A 25,078-nucleotide genomic window follows, 5' to 3' on the forward strand; every position below is an offset into this window, starting at 1 on the left:
GATGGCAGGACTGACATATGAAGAGAGTTTGGGTTAATTAGGCTTGTATTCGCTAGAGTTTAGAAGAATGAGAGGGGATCTCATAGAAACCTACAAAATTCTAACAGGATTGGACAGACACGACGCAGGAAGGATGTTTCCGATGGCGGGGGAGTCCAGGACAAGGGGTCACAGTCTAAGGATAAGGGGTAAACCATTTAGGACTGAGATGAGGAGAGATTTCTTCACCCAGAGAGTGATGAACATGTGGAATTCTAATTGAGGCCAAATCATTAAATATATTCAAGAAGGAGTTAGATATAGTTCTTTGGGCTAAAGGGATCAAGGGATACGGGGAGAAAGCGGAAACAGGGTACTGAGTTTGGATAATCAGCCATGATCGTATTGAATGGCGGTGCAGGCTCTAAGGGCTGAATGGCCTACTCCTGCTCCTATTTTCTATGTTTCTATGAGAGAGTAAGATGAAGCAGAAAAAAGGGTGCATATGACAGATGTCAGTTGGATAATACAATTGAGAACTAGACTAGAGAATATCAAAGGTTCAGAGGGGAAGTGAAAAATCAAATAAGAGAAGCAAAGCGAGAGTATGAGAAGACAACATAAAATAGAATCTCAATATCTTCTATAGACATATAAATAGTAAAAGAGCGGTAAAACGAGAAGTGAGGCAATTAGAGACCTAAAAGGGGATTTACGCATGGAGGCAGGGGGCATGGTTGAGGTACTAAAACAGTACTTTACATCTGTCTTTACCAAGGAAGAAGATGCTGCCCAAGTCATAGTGAAAGAGGAGGTAATGCAGACACTGGATGGGCTGAAGATTGATAAGGAGGAGGTATTAGATAGGCTGGCTGTGCTTAAAGTTGACTTCACTAGGACCGGATCAGATGCATCCAAGGATACTGGGAGAAGTAAAAGTGGAAATTGCGGAAGCGCTGGCCATAATCTTCCAATCCTCCTTAGATACAGTGGTGGTGCCAGAGGACTGGGGAATTAGAAATGTTACACCTTTGTTCAAAAAGCATGTAAGGATAAGCCCAGCAACTACAGGCCAGTCAGATTAACCTCAGTGGTGGGAAAGCATTTAGAAATGATAATTCGTGACAAAATCTAGTCACTTGGACAAATGTAGATTAATTAAGGAAAGCCAGCACTAATTTAAGGGCGAATCATGTTTAACTAACTTGCTGTAGTTTTTGACGAGGTAACAGTGGGCGGCACAGTGGCGCAGTGGTTAGCACCGCAGCCTCACAGCTCCAGGGACCCGGGTTCGATTCTGGGTACTGCCTGTGCGGAGTTTGCAAGTTCTCCCTGTGTCTGCGTGGGTTTCCTCCGGGTGCTCTGGTTTCCTCCCACATGCCAAAGACTTGCAGGTTGATAGGTTAATTGGCCATTATAAATTGCCCCTAGTATAGGTAGGTGGTAGGGAAATATATAGGGACAGGTGGGGATGTGGTAGGAATATGGGATTAGTGTAGGATTAGTATAAATGGGTGGCTGATGGTCGGCACAGACTCGGTGGGCCGAAGGGCCTGTTTCAGTGCTGTATCTCTAAAACTAAAAAAAAACTAACAGAGAGGATTGATGTTGTGTACATGGATTTTCAAAAGGAATTTGATAAAGTGCCACATAACAGGCTTGTCAGCAAAGTTAAAGAGCTCGTGGAATATCAGGGATAGTAGCAGCATGGATATGAAGTTGGCTGCGTGACAGGAAACAGAGTGGTCTTGAATGGTTGTTTTTCAGACTGGAGAAAGGTATACAGTGGGGTTCCCCAGGGGTCAGCGTTAGGACCTCTGCTTTTCTCGATGTATATTAATGACCCAGACTTGGGTGCACAGGGCACAATTTCAAAATTTGAGGATGATACAAAACTTGCAAGTATTGTGAACTATGAGGAGGATAATGATAAACTTCAAGAGAACATAGACAGGCTGGTGGAATGGGAAGACAAGTGGCAGATGAAATTTAATTCAGAGAAGTGTCAGGTGATTCATTTTGGTTGGAAGAATGAACAGAGACAATATAAAATAAAGGGTACAATTCTAAAGTGAATGTAGGAGCAGAGGGACACATATATCCTCAGGGTATATGTCCACAAATCATTGAAGGTGGCAGCGGAGGTTGAAAATGTGGTTAATACAGCATATGGGATTCTGGGCTTTATACAAAGAGTACAAGAACAAGGAAGATATACTTAGAAAAAACTGATTCGGCCTCAAATGGAGTATTGTGTCCAGTTCTGGGCACCACACTTTAGGAAGGATGTGAAGGTGTTAGAGAGGATGCAGAAAAGATTCATGAGAATGGTTCCAGGGATGAGGAACTTTAGTTGTGTAGATAGACTCGAGAAGCTGTGCCGTTCTCCTTGAAGAAGACAATGTTAAGATGAGATTTGATAGAGGTGTTCAAAATCATGAGAGGTCTGGACAGAGTGGAAAGGCAGAAACTGTTCCCGTTAGCGAAAGGATTGAGAATCAGAGGACACCAATGTAAGGCGATCGGCAAAAGAAGCAACAGTGACATGAGGAAAAACTTTTTTGTGCAGCGAGTGGTTAGGATCTGGAATGCACTGCCCGAGAATGTGGTGGAGGCAGGTTCAATCATGGCTTTCAAAAGGGAACTGGACAATTATCTGAAGACAGAAAATTTGCAGGGCTATGGGGAAAAGGCAAGGGAGTGGGAGTAGGTGAGTTACTCTTGGAGACACGATGGGCCAAATGGCCTCCTTCTGTGCTTTAACCATTCTATGATTGTATGAAATGGGTCTTAAACTCATGGACTTCTGACTGAGAGGCAGAGTACTAACTTCTGACTGAGCCATTTTAAATTTTATTTAGAGATACAGCACTGAAACAGGCCCTTCGGCCCACCGAGTCTGTGCTGACCATCAACCACCCATTTATACTAATCCTACATTAATCCCATATTCCTACCCCATCCCCACCTTCCCTCAATTCCCCTACCACCTACCTATACTAGTGACAATTTATAATGGCCAATTTACCTATCAACCTGCAAGTCTTTGGCTGTGGGAGGAAACCGGAGCACCCGGAGAAAACCCACGCAGACACAGGGAGAACTTGCAAACTCCACACAGGCAGTACCCGGAACTGAACCTGGGTCACTGGAGCTGTGAGACTGCAGTGCTAACCACTGCGCCACTGTGCTGCCCATGAAATGCCTTAAATGGTGGAATGGAAGAGGATTCTGTTACACATCCCTATTACCAATGAGAAAACACAGTAATGGGATGCTGCAATTTTCCTGCTCATTGTCTGGACTTTAAGGGGTTAACAGGGTGTAAACGCTTCCTGTGAATGAGCTGCTCACAATGATCTGTCATTTCATTTAAATGGAGGGGAAATGATCAGCTGCTGACACCTGAAAGCACTTGAGCTGCAGGGGAATATGCCTCAGTCTGTCTAATGACGTTAATGTTGAAGGTCCAGTGGTACATTGTCACAGAGGTGTCTGTCACAGTCTGCCTTCATCTCCTGACCTGACGCGTGTGAATTAAAAACTCCTGCATGTACCTAAACCTCTGCTAACTTTACCCCTGGTGTGTCTGATCAGATTGGGGAGATAGCCTGGCAATATTTTTAATGAGTTAGCTCTTCTCAGCCAGGGTACTGGTATTTGCTTAATAATATAAAAGCAAGATACTGCAGATGCTGGAAATCTGAAATAAAAACAAGAAATGCTGGAACCACTCAGCAGGTCTGGCAGCATCTGTGCAGAGAGAAGCAGAGTTAACATTGCAGGTCAGAGCCCCTTCTTCAGAACTGGTATTTGCAACTGGCCTCGCTGACTCGGGATAAACATGAAATAAAAATAATCAGTCAGGGTTCCCACTCCTGATCATTGTCCCAGGGAGCATGATGCATGAAATTCCAGGAGAGGGCTGTAGCTGTGGGGTTGTCCCCTTAGCACTGGAATAGGCTGCTGGTACTGATTGTCAACGCTTGCGCAGGAATAGTGACCCCTCTCAGATGAGGTACATCTTAGGAGACAGAAGGGGAAACTAAACAAATGAAATAGACAAAGCAGACCTTAAAGGAAGAATGTGGGAGACAGGAGAGTTTAAAAAAGCACCAAGCAATTAGACAGGTTGTTGCAGGAGCCTCTCCCATCGCTGGTGTGCTGGATTGGGCTAACGTGGCTCAGGGACATCATGCTGCCGACTGTGACCGCCCGTACCTGGCTGAACACCTGGGCATTCCAAAGGACAGGTACCAAACTTCATTGTGCCGACTGAATAACGTCAGAGGCCTGCAGAAAGGACATCGTTGGCCCCAATAAAAATAAAACAGGACAATTAGTCAACAGATAAAGTTTTCCTCCTTTCCAATTTGCTCAGCAGCTTTGTCATCAAATGTGATCAGATCACACCTTGGCTCAAGTGGGTGGAAAGAGGGATCAGTGGAATAAAACTGTTTGTGAGATGGAATTGGTGGTCCCAAGACGGGATGCAGCAACACAGGACATAAGGGCAGGGAAATACCTGTAATATAGATATGGTTCTGTTATGTTATTGAACTAATAATTCAGGTAGAAGGTGAGTTCCAATCACACACAGGGCCTTTGAGAAAACAGTTTTTTTTTAAATTCTAGAAATAGAAAAGTTGCTGTGGGTAAAAGAGACTCTGCATCTGCGAGGATTGTCAGAAAAACCCAGTCGGTTCAGTAAAGGGTAGAAACATGCCCCGCTTTACCCAGTCTCGGCCGAAAGATGACTTCAGTAGAGCCCCCACACATCCCCCATAATCAGCCTTGTTGGCTCTTAGTTGTCCTCTGAAGAGGCTCAGAAAGTTTTGTATTAAGCAGTTGAATGCTGATCCACACCTTCTCAGGGTAACTGCTGTGGGGCAATAAGTGCTGGCCTTGCCAGTGATGCCCCATCCTGGGAACGAATGATAAAAGGGAAGGAGTTTGATCATAAGGAGTCTGCATCTTTGGGGTGCCTCACTGCCCCGTGTCCCGCTATGGTCACCAGTTTCCTTCGGGAGGTGAGGGGACCCCACTGTATCAGGAGGCTGTACCCCAAAGAACTTCTCAATCAGCCTGCCTGCATAATGACAGAAAGCGACATGGCCGGATTCTAGGCAAAGGGCAGGACGTTATCCTCACCCAACAGCAGACTGCGACATCTCCAGCACCAACTTAACCCCATGTTCTTCCCAGAGATCACGGACAAACACACTCCGGGGGTGGGGGGGAGGGCGGATGGTTCAGTTCCTGTACCTCAGTGTCTCTGTGTTCCCCTACCCCGGTGTCTCTGTGTTCCCTGTACCTCGGTGTCTCTGTGTTCCCTGTACCTCAGTGTCTCTGTGTTCCCCTACCCCGGTGTCTCTGTGCTCCCTGTACCTCAGTGTCTCTGTGTTCCCTGTACCTCAGTGTCTCTGTGTTCCCCTACCCCAGTGTCTCTGTGTTCCCTGTATCCTGGTGTCTCTGTGTTCCCCTACCCCGGTGTCTCTGTGCTCCCTGTACCTCGGTGTCTCTGTGTTCCCTGTACCTCAGTGTCTCTGTGTTCCCCTACCCCGGTGTCTCTGTGTTCCCTGTACCTCAGTGTCTCTGTGTTCCCTGTACCTCGGTATCTCTGTACCCCGGTGTCTCTGTATTCCCTGTACTGCGGTATCTCTGTACCCCGGTGTCTCTGTGCTCCCATATCCTGGTGTCTCTGTGTTCCCCTACCCCAGTGTCTCTGTGTTCCCTGTATCCTGGTGTCTCTGTGTTCCCCTACCCCGGTGTCTCTGTGTTCCCTGTATCCTGGTGTCTCTGTGTTCCCCTACCCCGGTGTCTCTGTGTTCCCTGTACCCCGGTGTCTCTGTGTTCCCTGTACCCCGGTGTCTCTGTGTTCCCTATACCCCGGTGTCTCTGTGTTCCCCCATCCCGGTGTCTCTGTGTTCCCTATACCCCGGTGTCTCTATGTTCCCTGTACCCCGGTGTCTCTGCGTCGCCCCCTACCCCGGGTCTTTGCGTTGCCCCCTATCCCAGTGTCTCTGCATCGTCCCCTATCCCAGTGTCTCTGCGTCGCCCCCTACCCCGGGTCTCTGCGTCGTCCCCTACCCCAGTGTCTCTGCATCGTCCCCTATCCCAGTGTCTCTGCGTCGCCCCCTACCCCAGTGTCTCTGCATCGTCCCCTATCCCAGTGTCTCTGCATCACCCCCTACCCCAGTGTCTCTGCATCGTCCCCTATCCCAGTGTCTCTGCGTCGCCCCCTACCCCGGGTCTTTGCGTCGCCCCCTACCCCAGTGTCTCTGCATCGTCCCCTATCCCAGTGTCTCTGCATCAACCCCTACCCCAGTGTCTCTGCATCGTCCCCTATCCCAGTGTCTCTGCATCGTCCCCTATCCCAGTGTCTCTGAGTCGCCCCCTACCCCGGGTCTCTGCGTCGCCCCCTACCCCAGTGTCTCTGCATCGTCCCCATCCCAGTGTCTCTGCATCCCCCCCTACCCCAGTGTCTCTGCATCGTCCCCTATCCCAGTGTCTCTGCGTCGCCCCCTACCCCGGTGTCTCTGCGTCACCCCCTACCCCAGTGTCTCTGCATCGTCCCCTACCCCAGTGTCTCTGCATCGTCCCCTACCCCAGTGTCTCTGCATCGTCCCCTACCCCAGTGTCTCTGCATTCCCATGCATCAGTTCACGTTCCCATGTTCTGGTTCATGTCCCCCTACCCCATGCTCAGTCTGTGTTCCCATACCCTGTCTCTGCGCCCCAGTTCTGTGTTCCCATACCCTACTCCTGGGTTCTGTGTTCCCATACCCCTGGGTCTCTGTTCCTATACCCTGGTCTGCGTTTCCATGCCCTGGTTCGCGTTCCCATGTCCCTGTACCTCACACTCGGTCTGTGTTCCCACACCCGAGTCTATGTCCATGTGCCCTGGTTCATGTTCCCTTATCCCGTACCCCGGTTGATGCTTCCGTACCCATTGTATTGTGCAGTGTAGAAGCGATTCTGCAGAAAGCTCTCCCTTTGGCGAAGCAGGTCCTCAAAGAGATCTTGCGCTTTTTGCCGTATATTTGTGAACCAGCCTCCAAACGACTTCACAAAAACAGTCATTGGAGGGAACTGTTTTATGAATACCTGCAATACAAAACCAAGGGTTTCCATGATGCACTGCCTATCCTGGGAAGATGTGATTCTACGCTGTACTGTTTCTATATCATGACAGCGAAAACCTGAATCTTCACAGATACCTTACAAACACTCACTCTGTAGCCCCTACTTCGCACCTGGCACCGAGAGACTGATGTCAATACCTGGGGGTGCTTGAAAATAAAATCAGCTGATGTGTCAAACAAGAGATGGTGCATTTCCAGGTTCCTGTTCCCGTTCCTGAGCACAATGAGGCTGGGATCGAGGCAGCTGCAGACTGGATGTAGTCTGAACGAGAACTGTGGGTGTGGGGGAAGGGAAAGTCTCTGGTGGTGGGTGAGGGAGGAAATGTCCCCTTGGGTAGGATAGGGAGGGAATGTACCTGTGGAAGGGTGTGGGAGGGAGGGCACGTTTCTGGGAGTGGGGGAGGGAGGAATGTCCCCGTGGGTGGGTGTGGGAGGAGGGAATGTCTCTGGGAGTGGGAGAGGAATGGAGGGAATGTCCCCGTGGGTGGGTGTGGGAGGAGGGAATGTCTCTGGGAGTGCGAGAGGAAGGGAGGGAATGTCCCCGTGGGTGAGTGTGGAAGGGAGGGAATGTCTCTGGGAATGGGGGAGGGAGGGAGGGAATGTCTCTATGGGTAGGGGTAAGGAGGGAATGTCGCCGTGGGTGGGTGTGGGATCATAGAATAGTTACAACACAGAAGGAGGCCATTCAGCCCATCGAATCCATGCTGGCTCTCTGCAACAGCAACTCACTCGTCCCACTCCCCTGCCTTTTCCCCATAGCCCTGCTATGCAAAACTTTTCCACTTCAGATAATTATCCAATTCTCTTTCGAAAATCACAATGGAATCTGCCTCCAACACACTCTCAGGCTGTGCATTCCAGATCCTAACCACTCGCTGCATAATAGTTTTTCCTCAAGTCGCCAACTTGCCCATCCATTTCACCAGCTTAAGTGCTCTTGAAATTTATCGCTATCCACCTCACAGGTCACAATATTTCCAAGTTATGTTTAATCACAATTTTGAAATTGTGCCCTGTACACCAAAGTCTAGGCCATTAATATACATCAAGAAAAAACATTTGTCCTAACACCAACCCCTGGGTATCCCTCTATATATCTTCCTCCAGTCTGAAAAATTACTGTTCACCACGACAATTTGTTCCCTGTCATTCAGCCAACTTCGTATCCATGCTGCCACTTCCCTTTGATTCTAGGCTCACAAGCCTGTTGTGTGGCACTTTATCAAATGCCTTTTGGAAATCTGTGGACACCACATCAACTGTATGACTCTCATCAACCCTCTCTGTTACCTCATCAAAAAACTCGCAAGTTAGGTACGCACAATTTGCTTAACAAATCAATGGTGGCTTTCCTTAATTAATCCACATTTGTCCAAATCTTCTTCTTCTTCTTTGGCCTCCTTGTCTCGAGAGACAATGTGTAAGCACCTGGAGGTGGTCAGTGGTTTGTGAAGCAACGCCTGGAGTGGCTATAAAGGCCAATTCTAGAGTGACAGACTCTTCCATAGGTGCTGCAGATAAAATTGGTTGTCGGGGCTGTTACACAGTTGGCTCTTTTGTTCAAATGACTGTTAATTATGTCTTGAATTATCATTTCTAAAATTTATCCCACCACTGAGGTTGAAGTGACCAGCCTGTAGTTGCTGGGCTTATCGTTACATGCTTTTTTGATCAAAGGCATAACATTTGCAATTCTCCAGTCCTCTGGCACCACCCGCACTGATGCCTTTGACCCTATTCCCACTAATCTCTTGACCATCCAACTGGCCACCTACTAGCAGACACTGTAAATGGCTCCCTTTCCTCAGACACTGTCCAAATCCCCTTCAAAATAGTCATCATCATATCACCCTCTCAAAAAAAAAACCCGCTCTTAACCCCTCAGCTATTACACATTATAACCATATCTTCAAACTCACTTTCCTCTCTAAAAGTCATTGAATATGTTGTCTCCTGGATCCATACCCATCTATCCTGCAACTCCCTGTTTAAATCCCTTTCATCAGGTTTCCATCCTTTGCATAGCACTAAAGAGGCCAAAACTAGTCATCAATGACAGTGACTATGGTGCATTATCCTTTCTGTCCTCCACAACCTCAGATGCTTTTGACAGTCAACCACAACTTCTCTAATACCTGTACTCCAGGGATTGCCCTCACTTGTTCCAATTAGGGAGGGCATGTCACTGGGAGTGGGGTAGGGATGGAATATTGCCGTGGGTGGGTGTGGGGGAGGGAAGGAAAGTCCCTGAGGGTGGGTTTGAGGGAGGGGGTGTCCCTGTGGATGGGGGTGTTGTCTTGAGGGAAAAGTCCCTGTGGGTGGGGGGTGTGGGCTCGAGGGAAATTCTTTGTCGGAGGGGGGCTCGATGGAAGGTCTTTGTGGGTGGGGGGTGTGGGCCTCAGGGAAAGTTCCTGTTGGTGGGGGGTGTGGGCTCGAGGGAAAGTCTTTGTCGGAGGGGGCTCGAGGGAAGGTCTTTGTGGGTGGGGGATGTGGGCTCAAGGGAAAGTCCCTGTGGGTCAGGGGGTGTGGGCTTGAGGGAAAGTCCCTGTGGGTCGGGGGTTTTGTGCTCGAGGGAAGGTCTTTGTGGGTGGGGAGGTGTGGGCTCGAGGGAAGGTCTTTGTGGGTGGGGGGGTGTGGGCAAGAGGGAAGGTCTTTGTGGGTGGTGAGTGTGTGCTCGAGGGAAGGTCTTTGTGGGTGGGGGGTGTGGGCTCGAGGGAAGGTCTTTGTGGGTGGGGGTTGTATGCTCGAGGGAAGGTCTTTGTGGGTGGGGGGGTGTGGGCTCAAGGGAAGGTCTTTGTGGGTGGGGGCGTGTGGGCTCGAGGGAAGGTCTTTGTGGGTGGGAGGGTGTGGGCTCAAGGGAAGGTCTTTGTGGGTGGGGGGGGTGTATGCTCGAGGGAAGGTCTTTGTGGGTGGGGGGGGTGTGGGATCAAGGGAAGGTCTTTGTGGATGGGGGGGTGTGGGCTCGAGGGAAGGTCTTTGTGGGAGGGGGGGTGTGGGCTCGAGGGAAGGTCTTTGTGGGTGGCGGGGTGTGTACTCGAGGGAAGGTCATTGTGGGTGGGGGGTGTATGCTAGAGGGAAGGTCTTTGTGGGTGGGGGGGTGTGGGCTCCAGGGAAGGTCTTTGTGGGTGGGGGGTGTGGGCTCAAGGGAAGGTCTTTGTGGGTGGCGGGTGTGTGCTCGAGGGAAGGTCTTTGTGGGTGCGGGGTGTGGGATTGAGGGAAGGACTTTGTGGGTGGGGGGGTGTGGGCTCGAGGGAAGGTATTTGTGGGTGGGGGGTGTGGGCTCGTGGGAAGGACTTTGTGGGGGGGGGGTGTGGGCTCGAGGGAAGGTCTTTGTGGGTGGGGGGGTGTGGGCTCAAGGGAAAGTCTTTGTGGGTGGGGGGTGTGGGCTCGAGGGAAGGTCTTTGTGCGTGGGGGCGTGTGGGCTCAAGGGAAGGTCTTTGTGCGTGGGGGGGTGTGTGCTCGAGGGAAGGTCTTTGTGGGTGGTGGGTGTGTGCTCGAGGGAAGGTCTTTGTGGGTGGGGGTGTGTGCTCGAGGGAAGGTCTTTGTGCGTGGGGGCGTGTGGGCTCAAGGGAAAGTCTTTGTGGGTGGGGGGTGTGGGCTCAAGGGAAGGTCTTTGTGCGTGGGGGTGTGTGGGCTCGAGGGAAGGTCTTTGTGCGTGGGGGAGTGTGGGCTCCAGGGAAGGTCTTTGTGGGTGGGGGGTGTGTGCTCAAGGGAAGGTCTTTGTGCGTGGAGCGGTGTGGGCTCAAGGGAAAGTCTTTGTGTGTGGGGGGTGTGGGCTCAAGGGAAGGTCTTTGTGCATGGGGGGGTGTGGGCTCAAGGGAAGGTCTTTGTAGATGGGGGGTGTGGGCTCAAGGGAAGGTCTTTGTGGGTGGGGGTTGTGTGCTCAAGGGAAGGTCTTTGTGCGTGGGGGGGTGTGGACTCAAGGGAAGGTCATTGTGGGTGGGGGGGTGTGGTCTCCAGGGAAGGTCTTTGTGGTTGGGGGGGTGTGGGCTCAAGGGAAGGTCATTGTGCGTGGGGGGGTGTGGGCTTGAGGGAAGGTCTTTGTGGGCGGGGGGTGTGGGCTCGAGGGAAGGTCTTTGTGGGTGGGGGGGTGTGGGCTCAAGGGAAGGTCTTTGTGGGTGGTGGGTGTGTGCTCGAGGGAAGGTCTTTGTGGGTGGGTTTTGTGGGCTCGAGGGAAGTCTTTGTGGGTGGGGGGGGGTGTGGGCTCGAGGGAAGGTCTTTGTGGGTGGGGGGGTGTGGGCTCGAGGGAAGGTCTTTGTGTGTGGAGGGTGTGTGCTCGAGGGAAGGACTTTGTGGGTGGGGGGGTGTGGGCTTGAGGGAAGGTCTTTGTGGGTGGGGGGGTGTGGGCTCAAGGGAAATCTTTATGGGTGGGGGGGTGTGGGCTCGAGGGAAGGTCTTTGTGGGTGGTGGGTGTGTGCTCGAGGGAAGTTCTTTGTGGGTGGGGGGGTGTGGGCTCGAGGGAAGGTCTTTGTGGGTGGGGGGGTGTGGGCTCGGGGGAAGGTCTTTGTGGGTGGGGGTGTGTGGGCCCGAGGGAAGTTAGGACAGAGTTGCTGGGCCAGCCCCTGGAAGTGGCACTGTTTGCAAAAGGCTGGTTTCCACACTATGGACACTCAGTTGGAGAGTGAGGAAGGACCTGATCTGCATCATTGCAGCAATCTGATACCCAAGTCAATGCTGGACGTTAGGGACGCCTTCGGCATCTTTTGACCCAGCATCACTGAGGGGCTTGAAGACAGAAATCATGTCCTGTATTTGCACACGGGTGGGTAAAAGGAGTCAAGTCCAAGCATAACTGGGTCTCACTATAATTTCTACCCCCACCTCTATTTTCCTCTACTCGCCCTCAGTCCAGTTATAAAGCCGAAGGGAATTCACTGCTAATGTCTCTGAACTAGCAGAAAGAGGGCTGTGAAAGGAACATGTTGAACATTTGTCAGCTAATCAGCTAATATTATCAATAGGGAACTCCAGTTCCACATCCCCTGGTATCGACTGCCTGTTCACGGTGCTGCACAGAGTACCGAGAGGCAGAAATATCTCAGCTTTGCCAGCAAAGCTCCTATTCAGCATGGATATTATGAATGCTTGGATCAGCTACCGGAAGAGGTCTAAAAGCCATACTCACAGTCACATCTCTGGGAATTGGGGGATTGTTGAACAATCTTCTGGGAAGCATGGAATATACACTTGTCTCTGTGGGAACCCCATTGATGTTCACGAAGATAGTGAGTATAGGAGCTGTTCTCTCTATCTGTATCCCTGCAGAAACAGGAAGAAAAGTCATCAGCTCCATGTTAACCAGATCCACACTGTCCCAGAAACACACTGATGGACAGCAACAAAGCAATGGAATTATTATGATGTTTTAAGCAGTTTGCAACTTGATTGTAAACAGAAATTTATCACTACAGTAAAAATGCACCCATTTGGTTTAGTTTTCTTTCATTTGATTTAGTTTAGTTCAGCACAGTTTAATTTAGTTTAGGTTGACTTTGATGTAGTTTAGTTTACCTTGGTGCAATTTGGCTCAGTACATAGCTTGGTTAGTTAGGTGCCAAACACTCCTTCCAGGTGAAGCAGCGACTTACTTGTACTTCTTTCAATTTAGTATACTGTATTCACTGCTCACAATGCGGTTGCCTCTATGTTGGGGAGACCAAACGCAGATTGGGTGACTGTTTTATCGAACACCTCCGCTCAGTCCGAAAGCATAACTCCGAGCTTCCAGTTTTTTGCCATTTAAACCCCACCAACACCATCCCCCCCGCTCTCATGCTAACATTTCTGTCTTTGGCCTGCTGCAGTGTTCCAGTGAACATTAACTCAAGCTCGAGGAACAGCACCTGACCTTTCGATTAGGCACTCTACAGCATTGCGGACTGAACATTGACTTCAACAATTTCAGAGCATGACTGGCCTTTTTTCTATTTTTCCATTTTTTTTTAACCATGTGCCTGTTTTTCATGTAGTCAGAGCTGCTCATTATTCTGCCATTAACACTCTCTGGACTAATGCTTTGCCTTTCACCACAAGCACCAACGTGCTCTTTGCCTTTGTCCCAGGACAGCTTTATCATTTATATATAAAAGCAAAATACTGCAGATGCTGGAAATCTGAAATAAAAACAAGAAATGCTGGAACCACTCAGCAGGTCTGGCAGCTTTATTATTTAATCTCCCCTGCCCTCTGCCCAATCACACATCTCCCTTTTGTTCTCTTCCCCACCTCCAGCCCCCTCCCCCCCACTTGCTTAAAACCTAATTCTTTTCTAACTTATGCCCATTCTGATGAAAGGTCACAGACCTGAAATGTTAACTCGGCTTCTCTCTCCACAGATGATGCCTGACCTGCTGAGTATTTCTAGCACTTTCTGGCTTTTATCTCAGATTTCCAGCATCTGCAGTCTGTTGCTTTTATTATTACGTAAACAATCCCTGTCTGGTCATGAAGCTGTGAAATGAGATAAGCACATATCAGTCCCATAAAGTGATCACTGTGGAACAATAGCCACATCAGGGCGGCACTGGATCAAGATATGACCTTTAATGAAGGAGATCATAGAGTCAAGGAAGCATAAACCAGGTGCTAAGAGGTTGTGAAAACTGTGGATTATGTGCCAGGCTCAAACAAGTTACCACCTTAGAAAAGCAGTAATTACTGACCAATCAGATGGTTGGAAAAGGAATTCTACCTAAATTAGCACCGAGCCAAGCTGGGAAAGGTGTATAAAGTAGAACCTGTAAGACCCCAAAAGCGGCATCATCATCAAGAAGAGAAGACAGAAGATAGATTTTAATCAAGAGACAAGGCACCCAGTTAACTGGAGGCTGAGGAGCAGTGTTCCATTGTGAACGCAGCTGCTGACCACTGCCCTTTGCTAATTATCACCATTTTGTGCTTATTGTGGAAAACTTAATAAAGTCTGTGAAGCTTCTGAAAACACCCTTGTACCTGTGTGGTTTTGTACCTAGTCTGAGCTGAAAGTACCTTTTAGATCTGCTCTCCCAACTTAGTCTGTAATTGTAATTGACCTAAATCTTACATTTAAATTAAATCAAATGGCAGATCTTAAATTAGTTTGAATTGGTTTGTCTTGGCTTGGATTGGATTGTTTTGTTGTGGTCTTAGTTCACTTGGTTTGACTCGAATTAGTTTGGTTTGGTTTGAATTGGTTTGGCTTGGCTTAAATTAGTTTAATTTGGATCGGGAATTGCTGCAGTGTTCCAGTGAACATCAACGCAAGCTCGAGGAACAGCATCTCATTGACCAATTAGGCACTCTACAGCCTGCCGGACTGAACTGAGTTCAATAATTTCAGAACATGATGGGGCCCCCCCTTTTTATTTTTATTTTTAGTTATTTTTTATTTTTTATTTTTATGTGTTTATTTTATTTTAGTTTGTTCCTACCGTGCCTACCCACTTTTTTCATGTTTGTGTTTGGGGCTAGGCTGCTCAGTTTTCTGTCAATTAACACCCTCTCTGTACTAACACTTTGTCTTTCAGCACACCATTAACATACCGTTTGCCTTTTCTCCATGACCTTCTAGTCAGTTATTCTCTGTGACCTTGTCCTATCAACACCTTTTTTTTTTGGATAACTCTAGCCCCATCCCCACTTTACTTGCTTAATTCCTTTTACATTTCTAATGTCTGCCAGTTCTGATGAAGGTTCACGAACCTGAAACGTTAACTCTGCTTCTCTCTGCACAGATGCTGCCAGACCTGCTGAGTATTTCCAGCATTTCTTGTTTTTTATTTCAGATTTCCAGCATCTACAGTATTTTGCTTTTATTATTATTAATCTGGATTGGCTTGGCTTGAATTAGTTTGATTTGGTTTGAATTAGTTTGGTTTGGTTTGGTTTGGCTTGGCTTGAATTAGTTTGGTTTGGTTTGACTTGGCTTAAATTATTTTGGTTTAGCATGGTCTTTTTGGTTCTGTTTGGATTGAATTAGTGTGGTTTGGTTTGAATTAATTTGGTTTGGTTTGCCTTGGCTTGGATTGAATCAAATTAGTTTGGCTTAGTTTGGTTTGGCTTGGATCAAATTAGTTCGGTTTGGTTTGGATTCAATCAAAATGGTTTGATTTTGGTATGGCTTGGATCAAATTACTTTGTTTTGGCTTGGCATGAGTTAGTTTGTTTTGATTTGGCTTGGCTTGGATTGAATTGGTTTGATTTGGCTTGGCTTAGATCAAATTAGTTTGATTTGGTTTGGCTTGGATCAAATTAGTTTGGTTTGGCTTCGTCTTCTTAGGTTAAACATAAGAAGATAAGAAATAGGGGCAGGAGTAGGCCATTCAGCTCCTCAAGCCTGCCCCACCATTCAATAAGATCATGGCTGATCTGTCCCAGTCCTCAACTTCTCTTCGGGCCTGCTCTGCCTAACCCTCGATTCCCCGAGATTTCAAAAATCTACCTCCTACTTAAATACATTTAGTGTCCTAGCCTCCACAACTCTCTGAGGCAGAGAATTCCAGAGATTCGCCACCCTCTGAAAGAAGAAATTCCTTCGCATCTCAGTTTTAAATGTGTGTCCCCTTATTCTGTAATTATGTCCCCGAGTTCAAGATTCCCCCACCAGTAGAAACATCTTCTCAACATCTACCCTGTCGAGCCCCCTTAAAATCTTGTATGTTTCTGTAAGATTACCTCTCATTCTTCTAAACTCCAATGAATAAAAGCCTAACCTGTTTAGCCACTCTTTAAATGACAGCCCCTTCATCCCAGGAATCAGCCCAGTGAACCTTTTCTCAACTGCCTCCAATGCTAGTATATCCTTCTTTAAATACGGGGACCAAAACTGTACGCAGTATTCCAGGTGTGGCCTCACCAACACCCTGTACAGTTGTAACAGGACTTCCCTATTTTTAAACTCTAACCCCCTAGCAATAAAGGCCAAAACTCCATTTGCCTTCCTAATTACTTGCTGCACCTGCATGCTAACCTTTTGCAATCCCTCTGTACTGCAGTATTTTGTAGTCTTTCCCCATCTAAATAATAGTCTACCTCTTTATTCTTCCTACGAAAGTGGATTACCTCACATTTTCCCACATTGAACACCATCTGCCAAATTTTTGCCCACTCACTTAACCTACTTATATCCTTGTCTATATCTATATAGGTTGAGTTCGATTTGTATTCCTTTCATGTGATTAGTTTGCTTTCTTGCTGTGCATTATTTTAGATGTAATTCTAGGGCTCTTCTTCACTTAACTCATAGGCTCGTCCCCTGCCTATCTCTGTAATCTCCTCCAGCCTCACAACCCTCTAAGAAATCTACGCTGCTCTAATTCTGGCCTCTTGACCATCCATTGATGGCTGCGCCTTCAGTTGCCTCGGGCCCAAGCTCTGGAATTCCCTCCCTACACCCCTCGCTTACCTGGTAAATTTTTCTTATTAAAGTATTCTGATAGGCGAGCAACGGCACGGTACCTCCCCTCTCTGGGAAAAATACGGGTCCCAATCCACGTACTGGGTTCATAGGCACGTGTCTGTTGGGAGAAGCAAAGTCTGAACATGATTCACTTGCTCAGATTACACACAATAAGTCCAGATATCAGAGGCACACATATATAAAAGCAAAATACTGCAGATGCTGGAAATCTGAAACAAAAACAAGAAATGCTGGATTCACTCAGCAAGGTCTGGCAGCATCTGTGGAAAGAGAAGCAGAGTTAACGTTTCGGGTCAGTGACCCTTCTTCGGAACCCCGAGGGTCACTGACCCGAAATGTTAACTCTGCTTCTCTTTCCACAGATGCTGCCAGACCTTGCTGAGTGAATCCAGCATTTCTTGTTTTTGTATCAGAGGCACACCTCTGGCTGACTTTCCAATTTTGCTCCTTTATTGAAGAGCTTCATTTATTATTTATACAATTTTTAACAATCTCTAAGTTCTAAATATTAGTGCTTGATGGATTTGCTTTTGATTTTTGGAAAGGATAAACCTGTACATTTATCATGCCATTCATAGCCTCTGAACATCACAAAGCATTTCACAGCCAATGGAGTACAATGAAGGCAATATGCCATTTTTGTATCTAGATGTTTGGGGTACAGTGGTTATATTACAACAACAACTTAAATGTATATAGCACCTTTAACGTCATAAAACATCCCAAGGCGCTTCACAGGATCATTATAGAATAAAGTATGACACTGAGGATAAAAGGAGATATTAGGTTAGATGACCAAAAGCTTGGTCAAAGAGATAGGTTTTAAGGAGTGTCTTAAAGAAGAAAAACAAGGTGGAGAGTTGTAGGGAAGGAATTCCAGAGCTGAAACAACTGAAAGTGCAGCCACCAATGGATGCACAAGAGGCCAGAATTAGAGGAGTGCAGAGATCTTGAAGCGTTCTGGGGCTGGAGGAGATTACAGAGACAGGGAGGGGATGAGGCCATGGAGGGATTCGAAAATAAGGAAGAGAATTTTAAAATCAAGACATTACTTGACCAGGAAGCAATGTAGGTCAACAAGCACAGGGGTGATAGCGAAATGGGACTGGGTGCGAGTTAAGACACGGGCAGAGAATTTTGGAAATCCTCAAGGTTACAGAGAGTAGAATGTGGGAGACCAGCCAGGAATGCTTTGGAATAGTCAAGTCTAGAGGTAACAACGGTGCGAATGAGGGTTTCAACAGCAGATGAGCTGAGACATCAGCAAAGTCAAACGATGTTGCACAGGTTGAAATAGGCGATCTTAGTGATGGCAGGAATATGAGGTCAGAAGCTCATCCCAGGGTCAAATGTAACACTAAGGTTGCAAACAGACTGCTTTAAGCTCAGACTTGCCAGGGAGCGGGATGGAGTCGGTAGCTTGGGAATGCAGTTTGGAACAGAGACTGAAACAATGGCTTGCGTCTTCCCAATATTTAACTGGAGGAAATATCTGCTCATCCAGTACTGGATGTCAGATAAGCAATCTGATAATTTAACAACAGTGGAGGAGTCAAGAGAAGTGATGGTGAGGTACAGCTGAGTGTCACCAGCATATGTGTGAAAACTTAACAGTGTGCTTTCCGACAATGTTGCTGAGGGGCAGCATGTAGATGAGAAATAGGAGGTGGCCAAGGATAGATCCTTGGTGAAACACCAGAGGTAACGGTATGGGAGCAGGAAGAGAAGCCATTGCAAGTGATTCCCTGGTTATGATTAGATATATATGAAGAGAACCAACTGAAAGCAGTCCCAACCAGCTGGATAACAGTGGAGAGGCATTGAAGGAGGATGGTGTGGTCAATCGTGTCAAAGTCGAGAGGATGAAGAGGGAAAGTTTACCTCCACAATCATATAAGCTATCATTTATGACTTTGATGAGAGCTGTTCTGGCACTGTGGCAGGGGAGGAAACTTGATTGGAGCGATTCAAACGTGGAGTTCCGGAAAAGATTGGGATGCGACAACACGTTCAAGGACTTTGGAGAGGAAAGGGAGGTTGGAGATGAGATGGTAGTTTGCAAGAGTGGTAAGGTTAAGAGTTGTTTTTTTCTGAGGAGAGAGGTGATGACGGCAGATTTAAAGGAGAGAGGGACAACACCTGAAAAGAGAGAACTGTTTACAATATCAGCTAATATGGGGACCAGGAGGGGAAGTTGGGTGAACAGCAGCTTGATGGGAATAGGAGCGAGGGAACAAGAGCCGGGTCTCATGGACAAGATGAGCTCAGAGGGAGCATGAGAGGATACCAGCGAAACTAGGGGAAGATGCAAGTTCAGGTCCAGCGTGGGGGGGAACATTATAGGAAGTTTGGCCCAGTGGGCTAGTGGAAGGGAGGTATGGGGCAGAGGCAGCTGATTGGATGGCCTCGATCTTAGTGACAAAGAAGTCCATGAGCTCCTCACACTTATCGTTGGAGGTGAATGTGGAGGGGACAGGGGAGGGGGTTTTAAGGTAAAAGTTTGCAGTAGAGAAAAGAATGTTGTCCGCCATATCCTTTCAAGTCTGCATCCCTTGGACTTAAGGGAGCGGAGATGAGGGCCATACCGGGGATCAGCCTGGGTGAGAGAGACTGATCATTTTATTGGGGACTAGGGCATCAAAGGTGGAGGTGAGGGTGCTTGAGCAAATCAGTCGCTGTGGAAACATTCTGGAGAATGGAGGACCGAAGGCTAGACAGTTAACACTAGTAATGCTGAGGATGTGAGTTCTAATCCCCCCAACGCAGTCTGACAATTTGAATTCAGTTTTTAAAATCTGGAAATAGAAAGCTGGTGCCAGTAAAAATCACCATGAAGCTATTAGATTGTCATAATTGGTGCAAATTTTACAGGCACCCCGACATTGGGGGTGGTGGTGGGCCGGAGAATGCCTCCAGCAGAGGCCCGCCACGGGCCTCGATGTTGGGAAGGTCGGGATGATATTGCTGGCGGCAGCGAAGCCTCGTGGTGGCCTCCCCTGCCACTCAGCGACGGGACATCCATTAACATATTTACATCCATTAAAATTAATGAATTAAGCCGACCTGCACCTCCGCATTCCATCCCCCTGCAATATTAGTGTTGGTGGCCGGTACTCTCGCGCCTGAGGTGGAACATTGATGGGGACGGGGGAGCAGGTAGGTTTCTCAGTGCAGGGGTGGGGGGAAGAGGCGTCAAAGTAATTTCATTGGTGTAGGCGTTGGTGGGAAGGGGTAAAGTTAAAAGCTTATGAACCTTTGCGGGGGAAGGGGAGGTGCTCAAAGTAAATGTTCTGTTGGGGGGAGAGAGCAGGTAATTAATTCCATGGTTATTGGGGGGGGGTGGGAGTTGGACTAGAGACATTAATTTTTTTTAAAATCCATTTTACATCAATATATCTTTAAATATTTAAAGTAAAATGTTGGGCTCAAAGCCCTTTAAAAATGGCGCCAGCACCAGCACAAAGGCTGCTGACGCCGTTGCCAGGGATGGACGGCCCGCTCCCTCGTCATCGGGGTGGGCGATCCGCCCCAGCTATTTAAATGAGCAGCGCAGTGGCTCCGCTGTGCGGGCCGCCATTTTTATCCGGCCGCCACCGTATAAACTCCAGCCCAATTGTCTTTCAGGGAAGGAAACCTGCTATGCTGGTCACATCAATGTGGTCGACTCTTAGCTGCCCTCTGAAGAAAGCCACTTGGTTGTCTCTAAACCACTTCAGGTTGGGCAAAAAAAAAGCAGACCACATTACAAGAAAGGATAAATTCTAAAAAAGTACTGTTGGCAATGATAACAGAAGAACACCCTGGCTTACAGGGATGACAAAATAAATGGTCTGAAACCTCGATGAGAATTGGTGGAAATTGATGATCAGATGCGAATGTCAAGCTTTTATCTGCTAATATCTATTGTTTTAAAGTCAGCACTGTAAGGTCAGGTAAAGATGGGAATACATAGCTGATTTCTCTGGTTTCTAGGTAATGGTTGCTCCACCTTTTGTGATCGTGTTATTTTACTTTGTCATTGCATCAACAAAGCAATATTGTCCCAGCTATTTCTCTAAGCCACTGCCAACATACAGGCTGCTTGAGCACAAACGATCCTTTGTTCGTTTTCCCCTTTTTCTCATTAACGCTAATTAACAGCAGAAACGGGGCACACTTCAGGCACCCGCCAACCTTCTGACAACCTCAAAAATCTTAAACATCTAAATTAGAGTTGGGCCCATTAGGAGTGAAATCAGGAAATACTTTTTCACACAAAGGGCTGAGGGAGTCTGGAACTCTCTCCCCAAAAAAGGTGTCACAATTGGAATTTTCATAACTGACAGCGACAGATTTTTGTTTTACTCTCAAGAGATATGGAGAAAAAGTGGGTAAATGGAGATTAGGTAGAAATTAGCCATGTTTTAGTGGTAGGACAGAGAAGGCGTTAAGAATTGAATGGCCTCCTTCTGTTCCCGTGTAAGAAATAGAACATTATAATCAGACCAACTTAAATCAATTGTGCATCTCAACTTTCTACATTTGACCATTTAATGAAATATATTGATGCGTGAAGGTGGATGCTCAGCAGTTGGCATAAAACTTGTAAGTATTGTGAACTGTGAGGGGGATAGTAATAAATTTCAAGCGGACATAGACAGGATGGTGGAATCGGCAGACACATGGCAGATTAAATTTAATGCAGAGAAGTGTGAAGTGATTCATTTTAGTTGGAAGAACAAGGAGAGGCAATATGAATTAAAGAGTACAATTTTAAAGGGGGTGTAGGAGTAGAGGGACCTGGGAATCTATGTGCACAAATCATTGAAGGTTGCAAGGCAGATTGAGAAAGCGGTTAATAAAGCATATAGGATTCTGGGTTTTATAAATAGAGGCATAGAATACAAAAGGAAGAAGTTTTGTGCCTCAACTAGAGTATTGCGCCCAGTCTGGGCACTACACTTTAGGAAGGATGTGAAGGCATTGGAGAGAGTGGAGGAAACATTTCTGAGAATGATTGCAGGGATCAGAGACTTCCGTTAAGTGGATAGATTGGAGAAGCTGGGACTGTTCTCGTTAGTGAAGAGAAGGTTGAAAAGAGATTTGATTAGCTGTTCAAAATCATGAGGGGTCTGGACAGAGTGGTTAGGGAGAAACTGTTCCCATTGGCCGAAGGGTAGAGAACCAAAGGAAACCAAGTTAAACCGACTGACATAAGGAAAAATCTTTTACACAGCGAGTGTTTTGGGTCTGGAATGCACTGCCCGGGGGTGTGGTGAAGACAGATTCAATTGTGGCTTTTAGAAAGGAATTGGATAATTATCTGCAGAGAAAAGATTTGCAGGGTTATGGGGCAAGGACAGGGAAGTGAGGCTAGCTGAGTTGCTCTCGCAGAGAGCAAGCACAGACACAAAGGGCCAAATGACCTCCTTCTGTGTTGTAACCGTTCTATGATTTCAGAATGCATTAATGCCCACTGGTGGCTCACTGTGATTAGTTTTATTAGCATCGGACTGACTGTCCAAGATTACCTCGTACTCTGAATCCCTGCAGACGGTCATGAAGGAGTAACAATCCTCAGCCTCAGCACAGAAGTACGGCCTCCTGTTCCTGCAAAATCCAATGACACAATTTAATCCTTAAATGTCATTGCACCATGAGTCAGTCAACCACAGTGAAACCCGTTCATAATCTGCGGAAAGGCTCCCTAGAGAGTCAGTGGAATCAGTTAGTTTAATTCATTCAAATACAAATTAAATAGATTTCTTCAGAAAGCATGATTTCAGGATACAATATAGGAGTAATTTGAGACATGACGTGGTAAGTGTATTGTATGCAGGAGGAACAGGTGACTTTGGACCTGTACTGGGAAGGATATTGAGAAGTGTAGGGGAGCAGAGGGACCTTGGAGTACATGTCCACAGATCCCTGAAGGTGACTGGGCAGGTAGATAAGGTGGTTAAGAAGGCATACAGGATACTTGCCATTATTATTGTATGAGGCATAGAGTATAAGGTCAGGGAGGTTATGTTAGAAGTGTATAAAACACTGGTTAGGTCAGTGCATGCAGTTCTGGTCACTGTATTACAGGAAGGATGTGATCACACTAAAGGGGAGGCGGTGGCGTAGTGGTAATGTCACTGGACTAGTATTCCAGAGCCCAGGCTAATTCTCTAGGGACATGGGTTTGAATCCCACCACGGCAAATGGTGAACTTTGAATTTAATTAATAAATCTGGAATTAAAAGCAAGTCTAATGGTGAAAACCATGAAACCATTGTCGATTGTTGTAAAACCCCATCTGGTTCACCAATATCCTTTAGGGAAGGAAATCCGCCGTCCTTACCTGGTCTGGCCTACATGTGACTCCAGACCCACAACAATGTGGTTGACTCTTAAATGCCCTCTGAAATGGCCGAGCAAGCCACTCAGTTCAAGGGCAATTAGGGATGGGCAATAAATGCTGGTCTGGTCAGCGATGCCCACATCCCCCACAAATGAATTTTGAAGAGACTGTACACAGGAGATTTATACAGGAATGGAGAATTTTAGTTTTGAGGAAAGACTGGATAGGCTGGGGTTCTTTACTTTGGAACAGAGGAGGCTGAAGGGAGATTTAATTGAGGTGTATAAAATTATGAGGGGCCTGGAAAGGTGGAATTTTTTTCACCCACAGGGTGGGAGCCTGAAATTCACTTCCTGAAAGGATGGTAGCGGCAGAAAACCCTCATCACATTTAAAAAGTACTTGAATATACACTCAAAGTACCGTAACCTACAGGGCTCCGGACCAAGTGCTGGAAAGTAGGATTAGGCTCCATAGGTCTTTTTCAGCAGGCACAGACATAATGGGCCGAGTGGCCTCCTTCTTGCGGTAAATTTTCTATGTTTCTAGGGCTGTGTTTCTGTGGTTCCCAAGGCCCTCCACTCCTCAGACCTTTCCTCACCTCATGCCTGGGTCTGCTGTAAATGAACTGATTGAGAATGATTGCCATCATTTGTCAACAACTCCATTATTACTGTATAATGTGACTACCAGGCTGGTAGATGATGCACTAGATGGACCTTGCTCTTTTCTTGTTTAGCAATTTCTCTGTTTCTAAGACAATCATCGAGCTTGGTTTTCACTAATATTGAAAATGCAAAATGGTTCATTACCACTGAGCCAAAACACCTTGAGACAGCAAATGCAAAGTCATCATTAACACTGGAAGCATTTTACCAGCTCGGCTATGTCCAAGATGTGATCACTGCAAGCTGGAGAACAGAGAAAAATCCAACAGGTTAGCTCCAAGTCTTTACTGCTTAATATTTGTTACCAATTCATTTCCCTCTCCTCCTCCCCTTCTACCATTCATCCCTCCTCAGGAGTCCTTGCTGGGGTTCAAGTTGCATGAACTCCCAAAACCCTCCAGTTCTTCACATAAGCAGCTGTTAGTAAAGCGTGAGCCTTGGCAGCAAGTGTTGAGAGGCTATTCAACTATTGTAGCATCTCTGCTGAGGACAATCTTTTCTTCACCTGAAAAACCACATGTACAGCTCCAGCAAGGGTTGTGGAGGTGATGATGGTGGGAGCAGGGGAGGAGGGAGGGAGGGCTGATGTTGAGCCATCAGGAGCAGGAACTTTATCCTAGAAGCACTGAAGACAACTGACTTAGCCCAAACAACAGATCGAACGTGGGACCTTCCTGCTCTGTGTGGCTCAATGAGTAATCTCACCAAGGCATTGGGATCATCCCCCGATCTGTTCAAGGATGTTCCTCTGGTATCAACCCCACCAGAAATGTCTTTGGACCTGCAGTGAACCATGCTCTCAGTTTCTCTGCTTCAGACGTTGGCCCTTTATCTATGCCCTAGGGTTCTGGTTCTGTAACTGGCAGGACACATCCAAGACCTTTCAGTAAACTCCATTAAAAGGACATGCTGCCGCAGGAGCGATAAAAGCAATAAAATAAATAGGTTCATTAAAAAAAGAGCAAGGAATGTCCCACAAATACATTCTCACAAATTGGTAGCAAAGTAACGGGAATCTTTACGTCCAATCTTTCTTTCGAACATACGAACATATGAATTAGGAGCAGGAGTAGGCCACTTGGCTCTTCAAACCTGCTCCGCCATTCAATAGTTCAGGGCTGAACTGATTACTCCACATTTCCACCTACCCCCGATAACTTCCACCCCTTCTCTTTATTCCTCTATCGGTATCAAATTTAACTGTAATTCATCCTCCATCTCTGTTGTTCACTCTATTTCTCCCTCGATCCTTAAGTTGCAATTGTTAAGGAGATTCCCATTGCCCTCGCTGCACTGCTATCAATTCACATTTCCAGCAAAGTGTAACGCAAAAGTAATACGACCTGAAGGGTGAGGAAAAAACATCGACTTCATACTGGCTGCTACAACATGCTCAACTCCAGCAATTTCTGGGCCATTAACTATTCAACATTGCAAAAGCTCATTTCTGAGCTCAGTGTGTGTTCAAAGCCTTCTTCGGGGCACTTTCCCTGATCTGTTAGCAGTATTTACGTGGGTCACAAAAGCTCAGACCCCCGGCCATGCCAGCTTCCCATTTACATAACA

The 25,078-nt window shown here is 47.1% G+C and overlaps 1 protein-coding gene across 1 annotated transcript; it reads right to left on the bottom strand.

Moving 5' to 3' along the window:
- Window positions 1-4,172: 4,172 nt before the first annotated feature.
- LOC137346332 (heme-binding protein 2-like) lies at window positions 4,173-23,715 on the bottom strand. Its single transcript, XM_068009826.1, has 6 exons — window positions 23,657-23,715; window positions 22,031-22,109; window positions 16,506-16,617; window positions 12,249-12,382; window positions 6,928-7,085; window positions 4,173-4,272 (listed from the first exon to the last, which is right to left on the bottom strand). Exons 1-6 carry the CDS (start codon window positions 23,713-23,715, stop codon window positions 4,173-4,175), a joined length of 642 nt encoding a protein of 213 aa, XP_067865927.1.
- Between the last annotated feature and the right edge of the window lie 1,363 nt (window positions 23,716-25,078).

This window comes from Heterodontus francisci, chromosome 29 (assembly GCF_036365525.1).
Source record: "Heterodontus francisci isolate sHetFra1 chromosome 29, sHetFra1.hap1, whole genome shotgun sequence".
NCBI classification, from domain to species: domain Eukaryota; kingdom Metazoa; phylum Chordata; class Chondrichthyes; order Heterodontiformes; family Heterodontidae; genus Heterodontus; species Heterodontus francisci.